Source organism: Glandiceps talaboti, chromosome 22 (assembly GCF_964340395.1).
Source record: "Glandiceps talaboti chromosome 22, keGlaTala1.1, whole genome shotgun sequence".
NCBI lineage: Eukaryota > Metazoa > Hemichordata > Enteropneusta > Spengelidae > Glandiceps > Glandiceps talaboti.
This window is the reverse complement of record NC_135570.1, coordinates 9,254,181-9,277,946: the sequence shown is the minus strand read 5'-3', so window position 1 is coordinate 9,277,946 and position 23,766 is coordinate 9,254,181. Positions and strand designations below refer to the sequence as shown.

The 23,766-nt window shown below is 34.7% G+C and overlaps 2 protein-coding genes across 2 annotated transcripts; both read right to left on the bottom strand.

Moving 5' to 3' along the window:
• Positions 1-1,142: 1,142 nt before the first annotated feature.
• On the bottom strand, positions 1,143-13,000 carry LOC144452356 (ubiquitin-conjugating enzyme E2 2). The gene is made up of 6 exons (XM_078143446.1): positions 12,838-13,000; positions 11,613-11,676; positions 11,076-11,107; positions 7,275-7,352; positions 6,636-6,741; positions 1,143-6,223 (listed from the first exon to the last, which is right to left on the bottom strand). Exons 1-6 carry the CDS (start codon positions 12,859-12,861, stop codon positions 6,084-6,086), a joined length of 444 nt encoding a protein of 147 aa, XP_077999572.1. The 5' UTR covers positions 12,862-13,000; the 3' UTR covers positions 1,143-6,083.
• Positions 13,001-16,089: 3,089 nt separating this feature from the next.
• On the bottom strand, positions 16,090-23,466 carry LOC144452315 (ubiquitin-conjugating enzyme E2-17 kDa-like). Its single transcript, XM_078143387.1, has 6 exons — positions 23,326-23,466; positions 21,758-21,821; positions 20,612-20,643; positions 19,942-20,019; positions 18,979-19,084; positions 16,090-18,492 (listed from the first exon to the last, which is right to left on the bottom strand). The coding sequence occupies exons 1-6, from the start codon at positions 23,347-23,349 to the stop codon at positions 18,353-18,355; spliced, it is 444 nt and encodes a 147-aa protein (XP_077999513.1). The 5' UTR covers positions 23,350-23,466; the 3' UTR covers positions 16,090-18,352.
• Between the last annotated feature and the right edge of the window lie 300 nt (positions 23,467-23,766).

The following is a 23,766-nucleotide window of genomic DNA, read 5'->3' as shown; positions in this document are numbered from 1 at the left end:
TCTTATTTGAGGAGTGATAAGAATGTCTTGTCAGCATTTCACAATGATATACATGTATATATTCGGATATGACGCCTTGTGTACGGTCGTTAGCTTGTAGAAAATGATCATTAATACGAACGATTCAACAATACTTTTTACAGAGTCCAAAGTAAAAGGGAACACATTTTTTTAAAACTTAGATTCTGAAAGTAGCAAAAGACTATAGGCTCCCTTTTGATTTTAATTAAAGACATAGTTCCAATGATTACAAAATTAGTGTGGATGCCAACTGTGGTAACCACAGTGAGTGAAGGTATAAATCGTAAAGATACTGTATAGGAACTAGACTATTAAAAACACAATCTAGCATTGATTTGCAAGAGTTGACACGACCAGATATAGAAACTGGAATTAATTGCAAAGAATGCATGATCTTTAGAGTAAAACTGAAACAATTGATACATAAATAATTAATTCTCAAAGTTTTAACTATGTATGAGAATTTTGATGTATCAAAGAAACTGTATGTAAACTCAACGGTTTGGTAGATTTATGTCTAGAGTCAGAATTGAGTTTCTATAAACCTCTGAAGAAATAAATGTAGTATGCGGCTACCTCAAAAATAAAAGCTATTAAAATGGTCGTATGGATGAGGATTGGGTATTTATTTTAGATTTCTAATTCATAAAACAATTTTATCATGGCTTCCTACATTAGAAATCAATGTGACACAACACTGTCTAAGTCTGTTTTTAACTCAATTCTTTGCAAAAAGCTAAGAAATGAACACACAGTTTGTTATTGTACGTACAATAACAACGATTTTACACATTTATTAATCTTCTGCAATTTATTGAGTTACAAACACAGACTTTGTCAATATTGTTTCACATTGATTTTTCAAGTAGGAAACCATAATAAAATTGTTTCATAAATTAGAAATCTAAAATTGATACCCAATCCTCATCCATATGTGGTCACTTTAAGCTTGCATTCATCCATGTACACTTACTTAGCCAACTTATTCAACTTTCACTCTTTCAATCCAACTTACTCAGCTTTCATTATAACTTTTTTTATCTTTCATTCCAACATATTATGATTTTTTAGTATGTTCCAATCAATTACATCACTACACAGAAATGCTTTCTGGACACAACTTGTTTTTACACATTTGTGAAAAAAATGTTTTTACTTTTACTCCTACATTTATAGGGGCCATACATAGATGAGATAAGATGTTAAAAATAGCTTGCATGACAAAATGCAACATTGTGTGACTGACATGTACACACATTTGATCCTGACAGATAATATTAGCAAACATGAAAGTATTACAGCCCTTCCATCACCACGATGTATTTGTCTTCACAATTTTGACGAAATGAGTTTGATACCTGGGTACAACACTTACAAAATAAACAATTTTATGTTTTCTTAATACACTGCTACAGTTTTGTTGAAATTTCTCCTCTATAACAAAGTACAATTATGCCATGGTTGCTGTAAAATAAGACGGCATATATGTACTATATTTCAATCATTGGTATTCTAGATAATATAAAACTTGAGTTTTTATACTCATCAGTGAATAACAGCAGGTGAGAAAGTCTATCCTTTCATTTGTATTAATTAACTAGGTATTTTGGACTCTGATTTTTGTACGAGTAATTTGTAGGGATGGAAAAGTTGCATTTTTCTATTGAAAACTCCTAACCCTAATAAGCCATTTTTACAAATGACATTTTTTCTTAAAAATGCAGCAAAACTAAGATGTTTTTTTTTTACTGATGCACATCAAAATGTTAAAACATGAAGTAATGACTTCAAAATCAAAATGCCCCAATTATAATATCTACTACAGGGGTCACTAAAAAAGTCCTCAACAAACTTTGTTAAAATACACACTGGTTGAACAAAAAATGATGTTTTATTTCACAGGCTTCCTTGGTTACCATGGAGTTGAGTTCTGAGGTGAGTATAAAATATCTCTGTATTTGTTGTAGTGTTTGTACACCCCCTTCATTTACCTTGGATGTGGAAATATTATAAATGCACAATTTGATATTCAATAGTAGCTCACAATTAGCAATCTAATGGTAGTGTGGCTGATCACTGGTTTTAGCTAAGGTTGGAAACTGTGGAAACAGAAACACCCAGTCAGGTAAAACTTAAATTTCCCTATCTTGTATCATAATTTTGGTGGGGAACCCTGTAAAATGACTTGGGAAGTTGTAAAGATTTTACCTTCTTACCGCCCTTAACAAAAACACTGGTTAGGAACCTTGGTAAAATGACTGGAGAACTCAGGTAGACTTTACCTACTTACTGCCCTTAACAAAAACACTGGTAGGGAACCCTGGTAAAATGACTGGGGAACTCAGGTAGATTTTACCTACTGACTACCCTTAACAAAAACACTGGTAGGGAACCCTAGTACAGTGACTGTGAAACTAAGGTACATTTTACCTACTTACCAACCTTAGCAAAACCAATGCACAGCCTATTCAAATTTTGCCTAGTTTGACAGAAAGTCATAGCTGGTTGGCATAGAGCCTGTGACTATCTACTGACATTCATTTGGTCATTGGTCATACATTGTTGGGGGTAAACAGCAATTGTACACTACAACAAATTCAGAATTATCACTTTGATTTGCAAAAAAACCAAAAACATGCTTCCTGGAGCACACAATTTCTATGAAGATTTTTAAAAAGGTTGCCACAGTGAATGACTTTTAAAAACAAACGCACATAAAAATTTGGACATTATGAACACAATGATATATATGGCAGCATCCCACATACTACTACTATGCAGCATCTAGATTCCCTGGTATTACTTACACACTAATAATTTTACACTTTTTTTTATCGAAAATTTCATTTTCATTCAACTTAAATAGTCACATTGAGTTTAAAATCTGTGGGGAAAGTTTAACTTTGTTTATACTCTATATTTAAAATAAACCCAATAATGTAAATGAACGGCATAAAAACAAAGAATAGAATACTACCCATTCACAAACACTGCAAAAAGAAGAAAAAAAACATGTCATAATTATTATACATATGATATTGGTCTGAAAAAAAATGTGTTTCCAAGTACACTTGGGCAGTAGTTAAAAGCCTAACTATGCTGCCAAGTACCTGTGACACAAGTACCAATACTGTGTACTGCAAAATACCTAACTGTGCTTCAATGGTATGTTTGGTAGGTGTACCAGTACTGAAAAATGCCTAACTGTACTATAATGTACAAGTGAATCTGTAAGGTACCCCCATGACAGGGCGCCCTCACACATCGGTCAAACCCTTTGGATAGATCAGGCCTGTGAGGGCAGCATGACAAGACGTACCTTACAGTGTATACCAAGTGTCATTGGTACAAAATTACACAATTAACACGGATTGTTAGATGTACAAGTACAAGTATTATCATATCACTAAATATAGATGCATCATAAGTAGGGAAACATATATATATTATCGACAAAAACTGAATCTTTTAAACTCCGTGCTTCTATATCTGTATATCAGTCACCTTAAAAGCATTGTTCTCAAAATAGTCTTATTTGCTCGACATAAGATTCAAAATGCTTGATCGGGAGTGGGGTGGGCATATCTTAAGATAATAGCCACTTTTCGAAAAGCTACTATTCAAGTGTATAGGAAACTGATATAATACAAGGTCAAAGTTGAAACAGACACAGTACTTAGATTCAAATCTACAATATAAACATAGTACTTTATAAAAACAAAACAAAACAACACCTAATGTGTGAAGTTTTACTGTGGATGGGTAAAATCTGTTTTTGTTTCAAAATCAAAATGTTCACTTTTCCACAGACATTCCTCAGGAGTATAATCTTATACTAAATAAAATGAAGGTTTAGCGTACTTGCATTTGTACTTTGTCTTAGCAATTAACTAAATAAGTATTTTACACTATCACAGAGTTTGCTGTACTGCACTGTTCCTTTAAAGAGTAAAAAAGACCATGAATTTTACAATTGCTTATATCAGTTAACATTCTCACATCACCAGTACAATTTGATGAATGTTTCAAACATAAACTTCTTAATCAAACATCAAAACTCCTCAAATACTGTTCAAGAGGAATGTTTCATTTAATATTCTGCATGGTACACCATGGTAGGGCGCCCTCACACATATCAGCCAACTTGAATCAAACTCTCTTGCATTACAACTACATTTTATCAAGCATAACTAAGTCAGCTAGGTGACTAATTACAAACTGTACCCTCTTCCCTACAAGTTGATGTACACCAGGGGTTTCCCATCAACCTATGCAAGAGTGTCAAGACAAAGAGATTGTTGTGATCTCATCACCAGAGGTTTTCCCATAAACCTTTGCAGGAAATCCCAAAAATGGCCCAACACATGTCAAGTGCAGTACCGCTTCTTTACAAGATTTCAAAAGTTGAATAAGTTACAAAGATCCTATTTTATCACCCAAATTCATATAGAAATTGATAGCAGTAATCAATACATGTGTACTAAAGGCAGAAATAAGTCTGACTGGCTGTTGCCTTCAAATATACAGTTCACTGAGATTATTTTTTTGGAGTTGTAACAGTCATGTCAGAAGATGAGAAATTCTGATGTTTGATCAACAAATTCTACAATTAAAGTATTTACCAAGTTGTCATGGTGATGGGAGAATAGCTCTTTTTGACTGTTTTTCTTTGACATTTGTATCCTATTTTCTGTTTAATGAGACAAAGATTTGCATTGACAGCTTGGTTTACACATAGTACAGCATTTAGAACAAACTTGAAGGCATATCTCTATGACCAGCCACATTACAATAACGACATTAATATGTACTGGTTCAAACATCTTAATATTTTTGGCACGTACTGTATCTTAGAGTTGATAAATCATCCTATCTTAGTTATCACTGTTTATCTAGAATCATGTGCCTACCATGTGACTATGAGTGCCTACCATGTGACTATCACATGACTATCATACTTTTCTTTGAATTGAACAAGAAACTGTAAACCTGAACATTTCCATCCCAGACAAATGTTCACTTTAGTTCTGAAAACACAAAGCAAAATATAAAACATGTAGTTGTTAACAAAGTTTCGTAACCAAATTACATTACAAACAATATCTAAAATTACAACGGGTAACACTGAAGTAAAGCAATTTGTCTATGTGCTACACTCGTTTATAGCATTCATATCAAGCATAAAGGATACTGTTTCAATTGGTTTATTTACAAGCCTAGCATGTGGCCTTTCTGATGTGGTCAATTGGCAAATGAAACAATATACTTTTACATTTGATATGGATGCTATAAACGATTGTGGTACCTATAGAAAAAACACTTTACTTTGGTGTTATGGGTTATAATCTCTGTGAAACAGCTATAGTTGAAAACTCTCAAATGTTTATCCTGTTGCTCTTATAGATTGTGTATATAGTTCTTTTCTGATGTATGAAATTTCAATTCGATTCAATTCAAAATGTGCAGAATTTTGAGAGTATGACAGTTTACAGTAACCCTTGCAATTACGTCAGTATATCACCCTGCATTCATGTCAGCAATCCAATTAATCAATGCATGTAGTATGAATGTCATCTAACCTACAAATCCCAAAACAACCACGACCACAACCAAGAACATCACCATTTAAGTTTTCATGGTTTTCCCTTGAAAATAACAACAGCTTAATTTATGTGAAATTTTCATACAAAACTGGTTTCATTTTGTAAGAGTTCACTATTCATTATATGAAATCACAGGTCAAAACAGTTGATAGATGATCAACAAGAGGCGCCATGTTCTAAGCGAGACCAACGAACTACTAGTAAATGTCCTTGGCTATATGACAGTGCCTATCTATACTTACTATTATTTATGCATTACACACAAAAATTCAGCAATACAAATTTTTCCCCATTAATATCAACCTAAAATGAAGCACTAAATGAGAGGGGGGGGGGGGGGGGGGGGGCATTGTGAAAATGTATACACCAGGAAGCAAGCAGGGAGTCACAAAGTTTGCCAGAACAGGTTTCAGTAGAAAGAAAAAAGTTGATGATGTTGCGTCCACACCCAAAGACTTGTCACATCGCGTATTTACTCGTCCATTCTCTTGCAAGTGAATTGTACCTGGGCCGGTCTGTTTTGTATATACGTGCTATTTCTGGAACGAGTGGATCGTCCGGATTAGGATCACACAATAGTGAACAAATTGAAAGTAACACTGTGGGTGGAAAAAAAGAAACAAAAAAATTAGTTTCGATATATCTTACAAAATAAATGTCTTTATTACAAACATCAATATATGGATACAATCTTGCTGTAGTTTCAAATAGGAATATGCACGATAACTTGCCAACACCAAAAAAAGTAAAACTGGTATATGGTATCTCATCTAAATCAAAATTTTTATAAGATGCTCACAGACTTTGGCAATCTTATTATGAATAACAAATAAATATAAATTTTCCAGCATATAAACTCCACTAAATATGTGATGGAAAACAACAGAACCCTAATATGGACATAGCTTGTGCCTCAGATTGAGACAAAAACTAGCTTCTACAAGCCAGGCAGATTATCATTCAATTCTCATGTACAAATCCCTATATTGGGCCAGTACTAGCTGTACTCACCTTTAGATATTGTTAATGCAGGTGACCATTGTGATCGCAAAATATCCAAACAAATACTACCGTTACTATTTATATTTGGATGATATATCCGAGTTGTAAACGATACCTGAAAACAAACACAACAAAATAGGAATTAGAGACATGCAAAGATGAGTGTTTTACAAGTAAAGGTACGTAAACATGTTTTCATACATTTTTTAACAGGTCTTCAGTCTGAAACATGTCTGCTGCAGTTTAAATTTTGCTATGTAAGAATTTGTGGGAGCATTTAAACTGCGGTTAATTTGTCCTTTTGAAAAAGTCGGGGCACATAGACAATGTATCTATCTAGACTACCAAATTAGCAGTAGTTCATGACACATAGACTAGTCACTACTAAACAATGTTTCTAGACTACCAAACAGGCAGAAGTCAAGGACACATAGATTACTAAACATTGTATGTAAACTACCAAACTTGATTAGTAGTAGTCCTGGGGACCTGACCTAGACTACTAAACAATGTACCTAGACTACCAAATTAGCAGTAGTCCAGGGCACATAGACTAATAAACATCTAAAACATGATGGAGCACTGTTAGCCATCTTTGTTGTCATTTCTCTCATAAGCTTGATATGTAGATTACTTTGTTTTACTTACCTTGGGAGGTTTAAAAGGATAATCTGTTGGGAAATGAATAGCTAGAAAGAACACACCACCCTGATATGGACTCTCCGGCTAACAAGACAAAAGATAGAAAAATCCAACATTTAGTTTAATAAAATTTCTCATGGAAAAGAATTCAGAACTATGTAGAATATCATTTGACTGATCTAAGCATGGTATCTGTATTTAGACTATGATGTTTATTAAAATGTCACAAGCTGAGGTTATAAACCATCTTGACTCAAGTGAAAATACTTGCATGGAACATCATTCAAACTACACTAGTGTAATGTTAATGACAATGGCTGCCTTCTATTACATCACAATTGTCTTCTGGCATTTTGAGTTGATTGCATAGTATGAATTTTCTTGATATTTTTTTTCCAAGGTAGAATAAATTACATCATCGAATTGTAATATGTGTTATATCTTAATACCAGGTTTGAGTTCAGTCAATTGCCGATGGTTAAGTATGCAGCAAAAACGACTCCCTAGAAACACATGTGCCTCTCTAAATACACTGAAACAACAACAACACAACAGGACTGTCTACTCAGCACTCTACTGTTTGTATATGTTTGATCATTTCTTATTTTAGTTACTGATCTATGTGTAGTATTCACATTAAGATTTGCACTAACAATTATTGTGTATTCTACTGTTTGCGTATTTGATCATTTCTAATTTTAGTCTAGCATTCACATTAAAATTTACCTGGTTGAAATCACTAACAATTGTTGTGTTTTCTACTGTTTGTGTATTTGATCAGTTCTAATTTTAGTGACTGACTATATGTAATTTGCATTTAGACTTTACTATTCATTAATTCATACTAGTCTAGCGGCTATCCATGGCCTAAAAGATCTCTTCACCCTGTCTAGCTAAATGAGAAATTGTGAATCACAAGCCTTTCATGCAAATCAGTAAACCTCCAACTGTTAGGTTGACAGTAAATAGTGTATAAGTAGCATCCTGAGTGGACAAATATACCATATTTGGACATTATGTAACTGCCCCAATAAACACTAATTCATCATTGGGCAGAATTTAGTGATTGATTAACAAAGACATGATGGTAACAACTGTGTGAGTGGTTTTGTTTGAATTTGAAATTTCACCTAACGACCTCATTGAGCCAGACATAGGAAGAGATTGGAAGCTACAGACAGACTACTGATACACATTTATTAAAATTCACTTCCAATCTTTGTGTACACTACTGTTTATGATATGTTTCTGCATCCCCATTTCTTATTTCAGTCAAGGATTTTAAGAGTTATCTTTTAGACTTACACTATAATTAAAGTATAAAATATTTATGTTTCCTATATATAATTTATGATATGTGTCATTTCAAATTTTGGTGGATGAGTCACATGGGTACATGCACATACAGACACACACACACACACAAATACATACATGGTCACATACATACACACACAAATACATACATGGTCACATACATACATACATACATACATACATACATACATACATACATACATACATACATACATACATACATACATACATACATACATACATACATACATACATACATACATACATACATACATACATACATACATACATACATACATACATACATACATACATACATACATACATACATACATACATACATACATACATACATACATACATACATACATACATACATACATACATACATACATACATACCATCCATACATACATACATACATACATACATACATACACATACATACACTCACATACACACACACACACATACATACATACACACACACATACATACATACATACATACATACAGATGAAACCAAAACACTGTTGACATGTCATCAACAACATACAAAAACCAGCACGTGAAAATAAAGTCAATGCTTTTTAAGGGGAACAAATGTGATACTGATTTTGTCCTATAGGTGACGTCCAGGGAGTCACAGAAAGCTACTTTAACCAGTCTACATCACAAAACTTTACAAGTCACAAGTCTTCATCAGAAACATATGTCCCCCTCCCCCCCCCCCCAAAAAAAAAAAAAATAAATTAATTAAAATAAATAAACAAATAAATAATAATAAATCCATAAATATGGCCACCATTTGGTCATTACTGTGAAGGTCACAAAATAAAGGGATGTGCATAATGACAGTATCTACAGTATCTGACAGCTGTGCCAAGTTTGTTTGAAACCAATCCATGCATATCAGAGGTATAGATGAACACTTAGAATATTTTGGGTCAATTGACCTTGAACATAGAGGTGAAGGCCAAAGTCTCACTAGAAAGCTCACAAATGACATGAGTGCATGCACTTCAGTGAGGTCTTTATCTATTAATTATTCTTGCAGCAATAGTGGGCAAATATGAATTTGTATGATCAATGTCAAAATTTCCACAAATATTTTTTCTTTTTGTGTGTAATTTCATATATAAAATAGCGCCAATGGCGTTGCAGCACAACTGTACAGTTTTTTAAAATGTTTATCCACATGCTGACCCATGCTAGGTATATGTGTTCACTTGCTGAATGATTAACCAGTTGCCTATCCAGCCCTGTTGTTATCTTTGCAATGTGTGCAATCATTTGGCTGTTGCTATGGGCGAGGTCATGTCACTACACATATCTGCATACATTTTTCGAATGTTCGTTCACTTGTGACATCTATGACTCTCTGATGTTATCTTTGCGATATACATCATCATTTGGCTGTTGCTATGGCATGGTCTTGATGCTAGGCACACTTACATAATTTTTTTGAATGTTTATTCACTAGTCTTAATCCATATGGTTATCTTTGCAATATAAGCGATCATTTGACTGTTGCTATGGGAGTGGACTTGTTGCTAGGCATATATACATACATTTTTTGAATGTTATTTCACTTGTCTATGAATCCCTGTTATCTTTGTGAAATACACAATCGCTTGGCTGTTACTATGGGCATGGTCATGGTTGCTATGGATATTTGCATACATTTTTGAATGGTTACTCACCTGCCAACCAGATGATGTTATTTTAGCAAAATATACTGGCATTTGATTGTTGCTGAGGGCATGGTTATGGTTGCTAGAGCCAATTGCATCAAAATGTTTAGAGCAAAATCTGCAGAATAACACTTCTAGAAACATCTCACCAAATTTCAGTCTCACTGACCAAGTACTTTTTGAGATAAGTTTTTGACCAAATTTTTAGCCCTAATTTGCATATAATTGAGGGAATCATCATGTCATGAACAAATCTTAATCTACATACCCCTAAGAATGTTCCCACCAAATTTCTGACCAATCTGCCCAGCAGTTTTTGAGTTTAAGTTTTTGGACCAAAAATGACATTTTTTGACTCAGATCAAGTGTGATGCAATCATTTTGCTTATTTTCCCAACTAGACATCAAAAGTAATGTCCTTACCAAATACCAAGGCAATCGGTCTGGCAGTTTTTGAGGTTAAGTCGTCCACACACACACACACACACACACACACACACACACACACACACACACACACACACACACACACACACACACACACACAGACAGACAGACAGACACCACTCGATGCCTACAGCACTACTGAATCCTATCAGTTCAGTTGTGCTAAAAATGATATCAATAAAACATCAAAATACCAAAATAATTTTAAATGGCATAAAAAGGTTTAGAACAAGAAGGCAGTAATGATTCAGACAGTAGTAGTTTGGGATGTCTAACAGTGCATTGACATATATGACTCAGTGATAACAGGTAGGCAGTCAACTATAGGTTATAATTGCTGTATACTTACAGGTCCCATGATAGTAGCCTGCCAATGGAAATCTGAAAACAATCAAATGAGACTTTTAAGTCAAAATGATCACTCAATTTTACTACATGTATTTTTCATATCATAGACAACATCCTGTATATATTTCTGAAGGAACACTTTCGTTCTCTTAAACCACTGAAAGGTGTGCAGAGCTGGCTAAGTTTGATAATATGTGAACCCCCAAATAACCAATTTCACATACACTGGCTTGATTGGTTAACCGGATTTGAGCGTGACTCTGCCAAAAATGATTTTGGCTATGCTTAGACTGTTAGATATGTCATGTTATGAATGTCTATAACTTACAAGACTAGGCTACACAGGCCAATGATTTGACCGAAAGAGGGTTAATTCAACTACTGCTGTTGGTGGTGGTGGTAAAATGGAATGATATGCTACATAAAGGCATTTTACTAGACAGTGGAGAGAAGCTTTGTAGAAAATCAAGCCAAACATATAGCAACTAGACTAGACTATCTAGGGCAGTCACTTAGTTTACTACTATTACCAACTTACAATCATCTCCAACTGGGCCAGCTGAACATTGTGCAGGAGGGTCACGTCCAAGATCTTGTAATTCCTGCAATATAAATAATGAATTAGATTATTATACATAGTCTTAGTATCAATTTAAAAAAAAAAGGTTTTGATTCACAAAAGGCAACAACTTTATAAAATCAAAATGTAGTCTCCAAACTTTTCATAGATGTCCTTATTTACATAAAGCATGCATGCACAGTCTGCCCTCTACAGCTGAAATGAATGGGAGTACAAAATCACAGAAACTAGAACATATACTATTGCATGCCACTTAAATTCTACAGCATAAATATATACAGGGATAGTTTTCAGACTGTGAAACTGAAAGTGTAGATTTTTGTATCGCACTTGATTGATCACTGTAGTTTAAAATCCACATCCTGGAAAAGGTAAAAAAAATTCTTTTGTAAACAAAGCCACTACCCTCAACTCCCATCCACCAAATTTTAATTTTCATTACAAATATTGTGAAAATGAAAGGAACGTATTTAACATTCGTAATTTTGGGTTTAGACAATTAGTTTAAACTGACATGGGTACTAGGGTGTGTTGCTTTTCTACATAAGCCGTTAAGGTACTTTTTGCGAGCAATGGATGGAATAGTACCGAATACACATATCTGACATTCACCATCACAAGTCACATGCTACATATTTGTAAAGTGAACAATGTGATCGTGTATGGTGCTGACAAGGGGGTTCTATTCGTGACAACATAATCACAAAAATTCAATGCCAAATACAATTTCGACATGCACATAAACTAATAAAGTGGTTCGGAAAATGTGATGTAGGTCGGCTGACTGTTCTTTCCGTCATGCAGTAGTGTGCACCCGGAGTATGCATGACTTTGTCACCGGTACGGTGACACATCCATGATTGAATGTAATTTTTAAACCATGAATCTCACATAGTAGACTTCCGGTGAAATTTTCCTAATATTTCATCTGTAATAGCTATCATAATTGCGTACGATTCGCCATTATCATTAAAAAAATATTGGATAGTCGTTCAAATTCTAACGAATTTAGACACGGAAGTACAACAGCTCCCTTCATTCCAAATTCTGAGAAGAGTATCGTTTAGTATTCAGTTATCGGTTGTGAACCGATGGTACAATACATCCATGTCTACAATCATACACACATTGATTGATTTTTGATCACCAGATTACAGAGAGTTCTAAAATTACCAAAACCTACCTTTGTGATTCGCTTTAACGCCATTTTTGTCAGACTGTATGTGTAAACTTGAAGGTCGACTGGGAGAAATCACTATTTATATGGTATGGCTAACTTGACCTCGTTCAGCTACTAATAGATTATTTGTACAGCAATAATCAAATAATTGACCAATTGAAAGGATTCTTACTGTCCTTACAGTATCTTTTTAACAGTTACATGTAAAGGCTTAGAAGTGATTATATACAGTGTGTTAATTGTCTAATTTTCACCATTGTTTAGTTCTGAACACGAACAAGGATAAAGCGCCCTCTACCAACAAAATGGTGCTAACCTCGTTCCACGCGAGTCATTCCTCTCTGCCAAACCTTTTGTACAGTAACAATATGCTTCACTACTACCAAGTACAGCAGTATTGTAAAGTGACAGTAAACCGAAAATTGCATGAATTCTATTTCAAATGACCAACATGTGTGCTGAAACACTACTTTTTCTTGAAGGAAAGGTTATTGAAAAGCTCATAAATGCCACGGTAGGCAAGGACAAACAAAGAAGTTACACACAGAAACGAAACAACTCTCTACGCCGTATATTTTCAGTGGTTGGACTTTACACATGTACTATTCTTATAGTCAAGGGATGATATCCCGACATAGTACATGTAAAAACAGCATTTGGTAGAATTTTATGCTTATATGTTTTTAATTTCACGACATAAATGTGTCATTTTGAATTCGTTGAACCACGGATGTATTAGTGAGATCTCACTAATAGTATAATACATCCATGCATGGTTGAACACAATAAAATGTCACTTTAAATTCGTTGAACACAATAAAATGTCCCCGAAAAATGTCTTTCTTAAAAAAAAATAAAAATAAATAACAGTCCTGGTACTGCTGTCGATTTTTCACCAGAACTACTTTTAAGTAGCCTGCTTCGCAATGATCAGACATTATTTATCCACCCGATGTGTGGCCATGTGGGCCCTACTCTTGGCATGTTGGAAATTACTTTACGAAGTCGAGCGATGGCAATCTTTCAAAGTCGTAATTGTTACGTCATTCCATAAGCTTTCACGCTTTTTTAAATTTCATTTTACTGTCAATTGACAATAAATTTATGTGTTGCGTTGTAGACAATTAACACTGGTAAATCTTTCACATAGGCCAAGATTTGATCGTCAAACTATCTCCATTCAAAACCACTCTCAGTACAAAGTAAATGAGTTTAGTCCTAGGAATAAATTACCTGTTCATCATAACGAATCTTCTTATAATTCCACACGTCTTTTTTCATTTATCTGCCACTTCAGGATAATTAGGGGCTGGTCATCGTGTCGCGTAGCAACTTTCGAAAATAAATCCAACAGTGGGTCACCAGAGTGTAAATTCCGAGGTCATTCAATACTTTTCTGGCTAGAATTGCTCCAACCAGTTCTTTTTTATATCGAGAAATAATGTCTGCCCGCGAATACGGTCCTATCATGAAGGTGTATGCAATCCTAATGGGAGGTGGATCCGTTTGAACATGTGTTTAAATTTACATATTCAACCAACTTCAATTTTTTTATTCGACTGGCTTCCTAGTATCCTTAAGCTTACTCTGATTGGTTGTACTAATCGGTCTATGCATAACAGGTGTGCACAACTGATTACGTATGGAACAAACCATTTGACCAATAGCTACCTCTGATGTGAACCAAGATGTTTGGAATGTCTCTTACTGTGGTTAGGGTTTCTTTGTTTTGTGAAACCTTTTTATCTTTTTGAGTGTTTTTTTCTCACTCGATGCGTATGTTAGCTCGGTAGTGTCCATAATACTAGTATCGTGGACAGCACCGAGGTATATCATAACATATCGAACACATAAAATCAACTAAATATCATATAGCGCCAACTACGTTCGAACAAAAGCGACAGGTACATTTTGTTTATTATTGTTATACATTGTACTACAGTCAAAGCATGTGAAAACGTGATGTTATTCGGCATCGCTCGAGCTATCGAAACACTATGCGTATATACCAACTGCTGGCTCTACTATATAATCTGAGAGTATTTGATGTAGTTTTCACAAGGTCGACTTATTTATTTATTTGAGATTACCGGATTACCCCACTTCCATTGGAAAGACTAAAATGCATACAATATTTACTAAACTAGTAAAAATAAAAATAAAATAAATTAAAAGAAGATAAAATTACTTATAAAATCTGTAACCATAGTAGCACTTGTTTTACATAACTACACTCTGATTCATTCATGAGTCGGTTAATAATATATGAATGATTTAATTTGAATATTGATGAGATACTTTCTTTTAAACTTGAAACACAATCAGGATTTCTCTAAATCTTCTGTTTATTTGCAGTTCAAGTGACAGAATGGAGGAAAAATATGACACCTGGTCTTTCAGCTTGTATAGTATTACTTCTTTCTTACATTGTGTGTACAGAATCATAACATGTCATGTGATTGGAGGAGTGGTGATACAGTTTTTAGACAAAATTCAATAACACTGCGTGTATGTATTTGAGCATGTTTACTGCAGAAATACGAGTCTAAATGGCATCCATATGAATATGTTCTTGTTATACATGTATTGCTACATATCATCAAATAATTGTCATTTTCAAATACGTGTAGGCATATACCACATGACATGGTACATATTATATGCTACATATTTTCTCATTGGCGATGTGATTACTTGATTATTTCATTTTCCTCACTTGATATGTAAAATGTTTTTTCGACCTCTGGCAAATAAATAATATATATATATCATGGTACTTACATGTGTGTGCAATTTAAACCAATTCGACAAATATATGTACTGGTACATAGCCACTCTATCACACTGCAATACACACACTAGGACAATTGGCCATGAATTACATATTTGTAGCATGACTGTCACACTTATGCTAAACACAGACACAGACACAGACACAGGGACAAATCTCGGTACCTGAAATGGAATTTTACCATCCAGGGACATTATAAGAATAACACTCGATTTTTTGAACGGCACCATGGCTTCCGCTCCACACATACACAACTAGTGGTGTGTGACAATAAATCAACCCTCTTGTACTATTTTGACCCCCTAGCATGAGGTACAATGTCTATACATCCCTGATATCAGGTACCAAGAACATGCAACAATCAAATTACAAAGCAAGACTGGACCTATCACCATGTTCATCCAGTTTATACTAAACACACACACACACACACACAATCAAAATTAAGTGAAACAAAGTGTTTATTTACTTCTGAGATTGTACATAAACCCTTTAGAACCAAAGAAATTTGTACATAGGTGAAAAGTTTCTAGTGATGGGAGAGATAGAAAGAAATAGAAAAGAAATGAATGAAGATACTGGCACTGCCTTTACATCACTGGAATGGTGGTCAAACTTTAGATTACATACATTATATATTAATACAAACTAACGACAAATAGTAAGTGCATATTTGGTTGTTGGCAAACTGACAACAAACTGTCTCCATTTTCTTTATTTCTTGTTTCAATGAACTTGTACCCGGTTTTCTTCGCTGTCGAGACACATCTTTAGCCCTCACATCCTCTGCTGGTATTGAGGAAGTTTCTAAATGATTCAGGTAGCCATACTCCCAAAAGTTGTTATCAAGCACACACAGGGTTAAATTTACATAATCATATGTAAATAACATGTAAATTATCACATGTCCACTGCATTTGTTGCTTCACTTAGCGTAACACATGTATATTCATTTACCAATTCATTTGAATAATGACAGTCTGACTCGTTGTCATGGTTGAAGGGACCATCTGGCCACCTAGGCTGTTGGGCGAGAATTTACCATTCATGATTATCAGTTTTGACAATGTAATTCTGAGGGCTAGGAGGTACAACTGATTAATGATGCATCTTGACAGCACGGTAAACAGGCTAATGAATTTGAAGAAAATAACACATGTTTGGCCCTACTTATTTCTGTTTCTCATGACCAAAACAACTCCATATTTTAAATATGGAATCTGACTAAAGATTATTTTTGAATAATGCCCTCTATGGTCAGATTAGAAAAATTACAATGTGACTGATGCATGATGGGAAAGATGGCAACAAGCGCATATCTGGGTGCAGTGAAAGACAAATTTATTATTTATCACTCAAGTTCAAGATTTTAATACATTGAATGGTTCATTATCTTTCTGTCTTATTTATCAGATATCAAGATAAATAACAGTACGATTTGGAATTTAAAGCATCACTCCGTTTTTAACCGTTAGACTGATCCATCAGTATTAAGATGCTGAGAAACATGAAACTAAAAAGGGTCATCCTATGAAGAGCAGTACGTATATATTTGATGGTAAATTGTTATTTTTGGCAGTTTGCTAGGCTATCTTCCCACTTATCTCTTACATCTGATCATGTTTGCCACACTTAAAATGGCACAAGCTGAGTTTATAAGCTATTTGACTCATTATAAATTCTTATTAAAACCACAATTACACTACACATGTATAATGTTAACATTGATGCTTGCATTCGATGGCAACTGAAATCATTCTCTGCTATTTTTTTTTTAATTTGTATTTCTTGGTTGCAGAGAGCACTAAGAGAAGCAATAATGCTGTTGTTACTGCCAACCAGGAAATCTGCATCAGACTTATTTTCGCTTATTTTACATGAATACAAAAAACGCAAAAATAGATGGTGACTAAAATGACTTCTTGTACATGAACACCATGTACCAAACTGGTACATGTAGTTAGTGAAAATTAGCCTTTGAGAAGTAGCTGAAGACTGAAAAATCTCAAAATTTTCTAGCAGTGAAAATATCTCACTTTACAGCATCAAACGTCATACCGTACTAGTGGTGTCCTTGACATTTCGGGGTACATATAATAAATTATCATCACATCATTTCATGGTTTCAGGTCTGCCACATAACAAGTGCTAGCTAAATACGCTACATCAATCATTACGCCTCAAAATGTATAAACTCTACTTGTGCCCTTGTAAGTTGCACAGAATGGAACTCAAAACGTTGGAGGCTATAAATAACAGCATGAGGTATACATAATTGTCATCTAGTGGTAAAAAGGTACAGATATATCTCTCAAAAGGGTAACCTAACTGAATTTCACTCGAAACTGTATTTGGGAATAAACATCTTTTGATATTATCGTATGTTTGAATGCGGTGCGAGAATTGCTACATATGACACAACATGCTTTAGTAAGTAGACTGCAATTTAATTTGCAATTAAAAAAAAATAACCCCAGAACAGTCCAGTTACAGACTGTGCCCCCTTTAAAATGCTTTTGTCTTGTATGTGTTATACTGTCTCTGTCCGTATATGTCTGTCTACATACGTTAACATGGTCTGTCACACTATCTGTCTATATGTCTGTTACACTATTTGTTCACATGTATGCACTAGGAAGTGATGAGGGCAGTCACACAGTATACGTCAAGTCCAGTTTCTTGGTACAAAGAAAAGTTCCCAAAGTATTGTTTGTGATTTCAAACTTATCATGTAGCATACTTTTTTGTCCAGTCAGCTGCAAGACTATTGTATTTTGGCCGGTCTGTTTTGTACATACGTGCTATTTCTGGTACCAGAGGGTCGTCTGGATTAGGATCACACAATAGGGAACATATAGACAGCAAGACTGTGAAGGGAAGAGAAAACATAACAGTCAAGTTTGCATAAAAAATTGGCATTTCATATTGCACCTGCCAAATTAAATAATATACATTATATTCTAGGGAAATTCTCATCAACAAAAATTCATAATTTAGGATTTACGCTGGGTTGATCTTGACAATGTTCTCTCAACACACACTTAGGAAAACATCTAATATTGTACTTTAATCTTAGCACTATCAATTGTATAGGAATGTTGGTAATTGCTTGAAAAACTTGTTCTTAACAAGTAATACTGTTCTCAACTCAATTTTAGTGATCTTTTCCCACCTTCTAAGAATTGCCATTCCAAAGCATAACCTAAGTGGTCAAATCTTGTTAGCATTTTTGATTCTGAAGCATAACCTAAGGGGTCTGGTATCCACCATTTTTTTTGCAAATAATTATCTGCATTTGACTTGGGGTAATATTGGAGATTTTTCATGTGAAGACAAGTCAACTTTACACTCACCTTTAGATATTGTTAATGCAGGTGACCATTGTGATCGCAAAATATCCAAACAAATACTACCGTTACTATTTATATTTGGATGATATATCCGAGTTGTAAACGATACCTGAAAACAAACAAAAGAAATTTAATCTAAGTGTAAAGTTGTGATGTTTGTTTCAGTTACCATGGAAATGTTTTTTTCACCAGTACTGTAAATTTTATTCCTCAACCAATATGAATTCTCCATGACTAGTCTTTTTATAATGTTCAGCTTTCCCCCAAGAGTTTCTGGTGGAAACTTTACCAGGATTTTACAGAACTTTTCACGTTGAAATATTTAGAATCACTACAGTCATACTCGAAATGACCTTACAAGTTGTCAGACATAATCTAGTTTACTTTCGTTTTGAAATAAAAGCTCGAGGAAAACTTCTAATGAAAAACATAAAACACCCATCTTTAATACAGTCATGGTAATGAATATGCCATATTCCCGCTACCCACCTAACAGTTACAAGAGGGTGCCCAACATGAAGAAAATTGACGGCTAAAATCACAAAGCAATACAGAATGTAGAAAGCAAAAATTGAATGGAACCAACAACCTCTGTTGTGAAACACTTGAAAATTATGATTTTTTTCCATATGAGGCTATAGTACTCAATAATCATGATTACATTTCTGGTCCAAAAGCTACCACTTAACAGCACACCTAGTGGTCAAACTGTACAATCTTTTGTCTTTCTGATAATCAGAATACAGTATATTCATTTAGACTTTTTTAAGTGTGTGGCCCATACCGTAACAGAACCAGTTGGTCCTCTACTATCTAGTCTGTAAAGTATGCTGTGATGAAGCGCCCTCACACATTGGTTACCCTTTTCACAGAGCAAGGCAGTGAGGGCAGAGCAACATGACATATCTTACAGTTCATCTACTTGGTGGATAACTGTATACAAATGATTTTTACAAGTACACTTACCTTGGGAGGTTTAAAAGGATAATCTGTTGGGAAATGAATACCTAGAAAGAACACACCACCCGCATATGGACTGTCCGGCTAACAAGACAAAAGATATACATATGTCACAAACATACAATGAGATACTATTCCCCAATATTTTCCCATGTTCAAGTATTGTTTTTGAATGTTGATTATTGTAATCAAATGTCACCATCATTTGGTCATATATGCTTATGTCGCAAACCAAAGTGTTGTGCATATATCCTATATTATGCAACTTTGGAATCAATAGTCTCAATAGTTCCAGGTCACCTGCGCTCTTGATTTAATATTTGCAGGGTTAGGAAAAGATGTGATAATCTCATCATTTGGACATGTGACCACATTAAAAACAATAGTAAATGGCAAGGAGTGTCTGTTGGATGAACTAAGAACTAAGAACTATCAACGCCCAACCCCTCTAAACAACCCTTACCCCTCTAATAGTAAACCACCACCACCACCACCATCCCTCTAAACAACCCTACCCCTCTAAATAACCAATCCTCTAATCAACTTTGACCCTCTTAACAACCAACCCTCTAAACAACTCCCATCCCCTCTAAACAGAACACTATTATCTGACACGTTCAGAAAACTCAAACAATAACACTATTTGAACGAATTAAATATGAGTTCTACTACTTACTGGTCCCATTATGGTTGCTTGCCAGTGAAAGACTGCAAGAAAAAACAATAACAATTAAGAATTGTACCATATTATTATGAAGTGGAATTTGTTGAAAATATAGTACACATTTGTATAATAATAGTAATCAACATTTTTATATCACTTTTTTCTTTGGTAGTCCTAGTGGGCTACCAGTTTCAGAAATTGGTAGCCCAAGGATTGTGTCCTGTAGTCTGATATTCCTGAACTGAAAACAGATTTCCTCTATTGGAAATATTTTCATTATTAAAATACTTTCATGTCCATAAATCTTCCATCCTCATCACATAATCAGTGGTAGCCTGAGTGGGCTACCAGCTGCAAATTATGGTAGCCCCATGACAAGAATTGGTAGTCTGTGGGGGAATGGGACTATGGTAGCCCCATGACAAGAATTGGTAGTCTGTGGGAACAAGACCACTGTTAGCTTTGAGCTCTGCTTTCCCATTCAAAGTGCTGGTTTATTATCCATACACAGACCTAGATGTCTTACAGCTGAACACACCCTTATACTTCAAGTTCTTTACGGGTCTAAGACCATATGATCTCTACATGCTGTCTGTCTCTGTGATTACATTGAATGAAAGGGACAGGATACCATATGAATTCACTAGCTTTAATAAAAACTTGGATGTTAGGCAAAAAAAAAATTAAAAGAATTGTTTCTGGTCAGGACAGTCTGTCTAAAATGGTGTGACGACTTTTTTTTTTAATGCTCAACAAACCTGTCACTCAATCTACTATTTATGGCAGTTACTGTTCTTTTTATTTAGGACTTTAGAGCAAGTGTATATGTGGGGCAGTTCTCATTTGTTTATTCATGATTGGCTCTGCAGTTGTCTCCACTGAAGTAGGGAGGGTTATTTTTGTGTTTCTCCCCCAGATCTGCAGACTTCATGGGCTGGATAAACATGAAAAAAAAAAGACTGACACAAGGGTATTTAAGGGATGCATGCAATGACCAGAAACAATTCTTTCTTTCTCTTTTTTTTGGCCAATTTCACTTATCAGTAAGGAACTAGCATCTAGACAGAACTTAGGCAGAAGTGTGTCATATACCATAGGGATTGATAGGGAACATTCATCAAACATGTTGATGACTGTTCTTTTGTTACTGTAACTTACAATCATCTCCAACTGGTCCGGCAGAACACTGTGCTGGAGGGTCACGTCCAAGATCTGTCAATTCCTGGAATAATTAAACCATAAAATGAGTTATTATCAATTCTATTACATCATTTAATATTTTAAAAGGGAGGCAAAAAAGTTTGTAAACTCCATGTTATACATTCTTGCCGAAAATTTTATTTTTAAAACAAAACAAAACACGGCATTACAAATTCACTTTATTTTGCTTAGAATGAACTTCTCTGTCAATCATATACCAGTTATCTGGTTATTCAACATATTTATACAGATACAGGTGCAGATTTTGACTAATATCTATATTCCTGAATGAATACACTTCATTATGTTAGTCTATAATTTCTGAGTAATATCATTGCACTGGTTTGTCATTGTTATGGCTAATACTTGTACAATCAAATGGAATATTAAAACATATATTTATTTATGGGTAATGAGAGACACAAATCAATAAGTGCAGTATAAGTTACATGCATTGGTGACTCACACCATGAAAGTATCATCGACACTAAAGGCTAATGACAGTGAGCATGCAACATTTTTAGGTTGGTAATATGAAAGTGACATGAACCTTTGTGAAATGTACTGCATGTAGTCTATGACATTCCTGATAGTTCTGAGTCTGAATGACAGATCTTATTTTTTGTAGCCATGAACTTGAATCTGATTATTTATGCTAACTGTAATTTCGCCATGAATGAATTTCAGTGAAAATACAACTGTGCTTTCAATTTCCAGATATACTGTACATGTACAGTACTGTACAAATTACAGGACATTACTGTCATTAGATTGAGGAAATTCGAATAAAAACAAAAGGTAAAATAACACAGTGCATATATAACATGACATAACATAGTCCAGTCTAGTTCCTATACAGAATACAGTATTGTTACACCTCACATTGGCATCCAGACTATAGTCTATACGTACGTCTTTTGTTTTTCAGATAATTACATAATGAACTTGTCAACGGTTTTCTTTTCACAAAGTACAGCTACTCTAATTTGGATTGTTTTCAATCAGTAAATGCCTGCCTCAGGTCTAACACCATGCTTTCAGTTCTTGTCTACTGTTCAATGTTGTGATATGAAAGGTAACGGTGACGTCGGAAGGTGTACACACTGTACAGTGTACCGTACATTCAGTATTACAAATGTAACTGTACATTTTTCAAACGAAACGAAACGTGACTAAACACAGATGACATTGGCAACGTTGAGGTCGAATTAACTCTGGTTCATGACCATAGCTTTTGAAATGACTAATCGATATCGCGATGGAAAATGACTAATTTCGAACCAGAGTATTTTTCGCTTTGTCATTTCAGGTCTTGGTGTTCGAGGTATGGGAAGGGGTTTTATCATATGACAAGACGACCGGAGCGGAAGTGAGGTAACACTTACATCTCTATCTCATCGCGATCATTTGGACGGAACCTACCCTTTGCTCAGACTAAGCAACCATTTATACCATCTGTGAAGGGACATAATTTAAACAAAACGCATGGGGTTTCCAATGGGAACAAAAGAGATATTTATGCTTACCTTTTTGATTCTTTTAAGTGCCATATTATATGTTTATCTGAATGATTTTCCTATCGGTGAGCTTCTGTATGTATGACTCGATAAATACGGTGCGGTAAATGTAGCCTCGTTCCTACGACACCTCTCGCGTTGCCAGCCAACGCGTACGAGAATAGGAAGTTTCTAGAAGTTCTTTCCATAGAGGGCGCTATATGTATGTGGCAAGTTTTTTTCTACAATATTGTTTTCTCTTCTATGTCTCTTATTTCCTTATTACTTATTTACTTTCCTTCCCTATTCATAGGTAAACAATTGCTATTATAGATGCCAAGATGCTGCTTGGTAATTCTTAGTACGGACGGATTCTTTATCAAAAATGTGCACACATTTGCATCGGAACCACAAAACATTTTTTAAAAAGTACATCAACAAAATTTAAAGCTGAAATAGCTGTGAGTCTAA

Coding starts and splice junctions, on each gene's coding strand:
- LOC144452356 (XM_078143446.1), bottom strand. CDS start 12,861: ATGGCGTTAAAGCGAATCACAAAG. Junction 11,108..11,612: donor TGGCCCAGTTGGAGATGATT/GTAAGTTGGTAA, acceptor GATTGTTTTCAG/ATTTCCATTGGCAGGCTACT. Junction 6,224..6,635: donor TGCATTAACAATATCTAAAG/GTGAGTACAGCT, acceptor TTCCACCCACAG/TGTTACTTTCAATTTGTTCA.
- LOC144452315 (XM_078143387.1), bottom strand. CDS start 23,349: ATGGCACTTAAAAGAATCAAAAAG. Junction 21,822..23,325: donor CACTTAAAAGAATCAAAAAG/GTAAGCATAAAT, acceptor TAATTATTCCAG/GAATTGACAGATCTTGGACG. Junction 20,020..20,611: donor AAGCAACCATAATGGGACCA/GTAAGTAGTAGA, acceptor TTGTCTTGTTAG/CCGGACAGTCCATATGCGGG.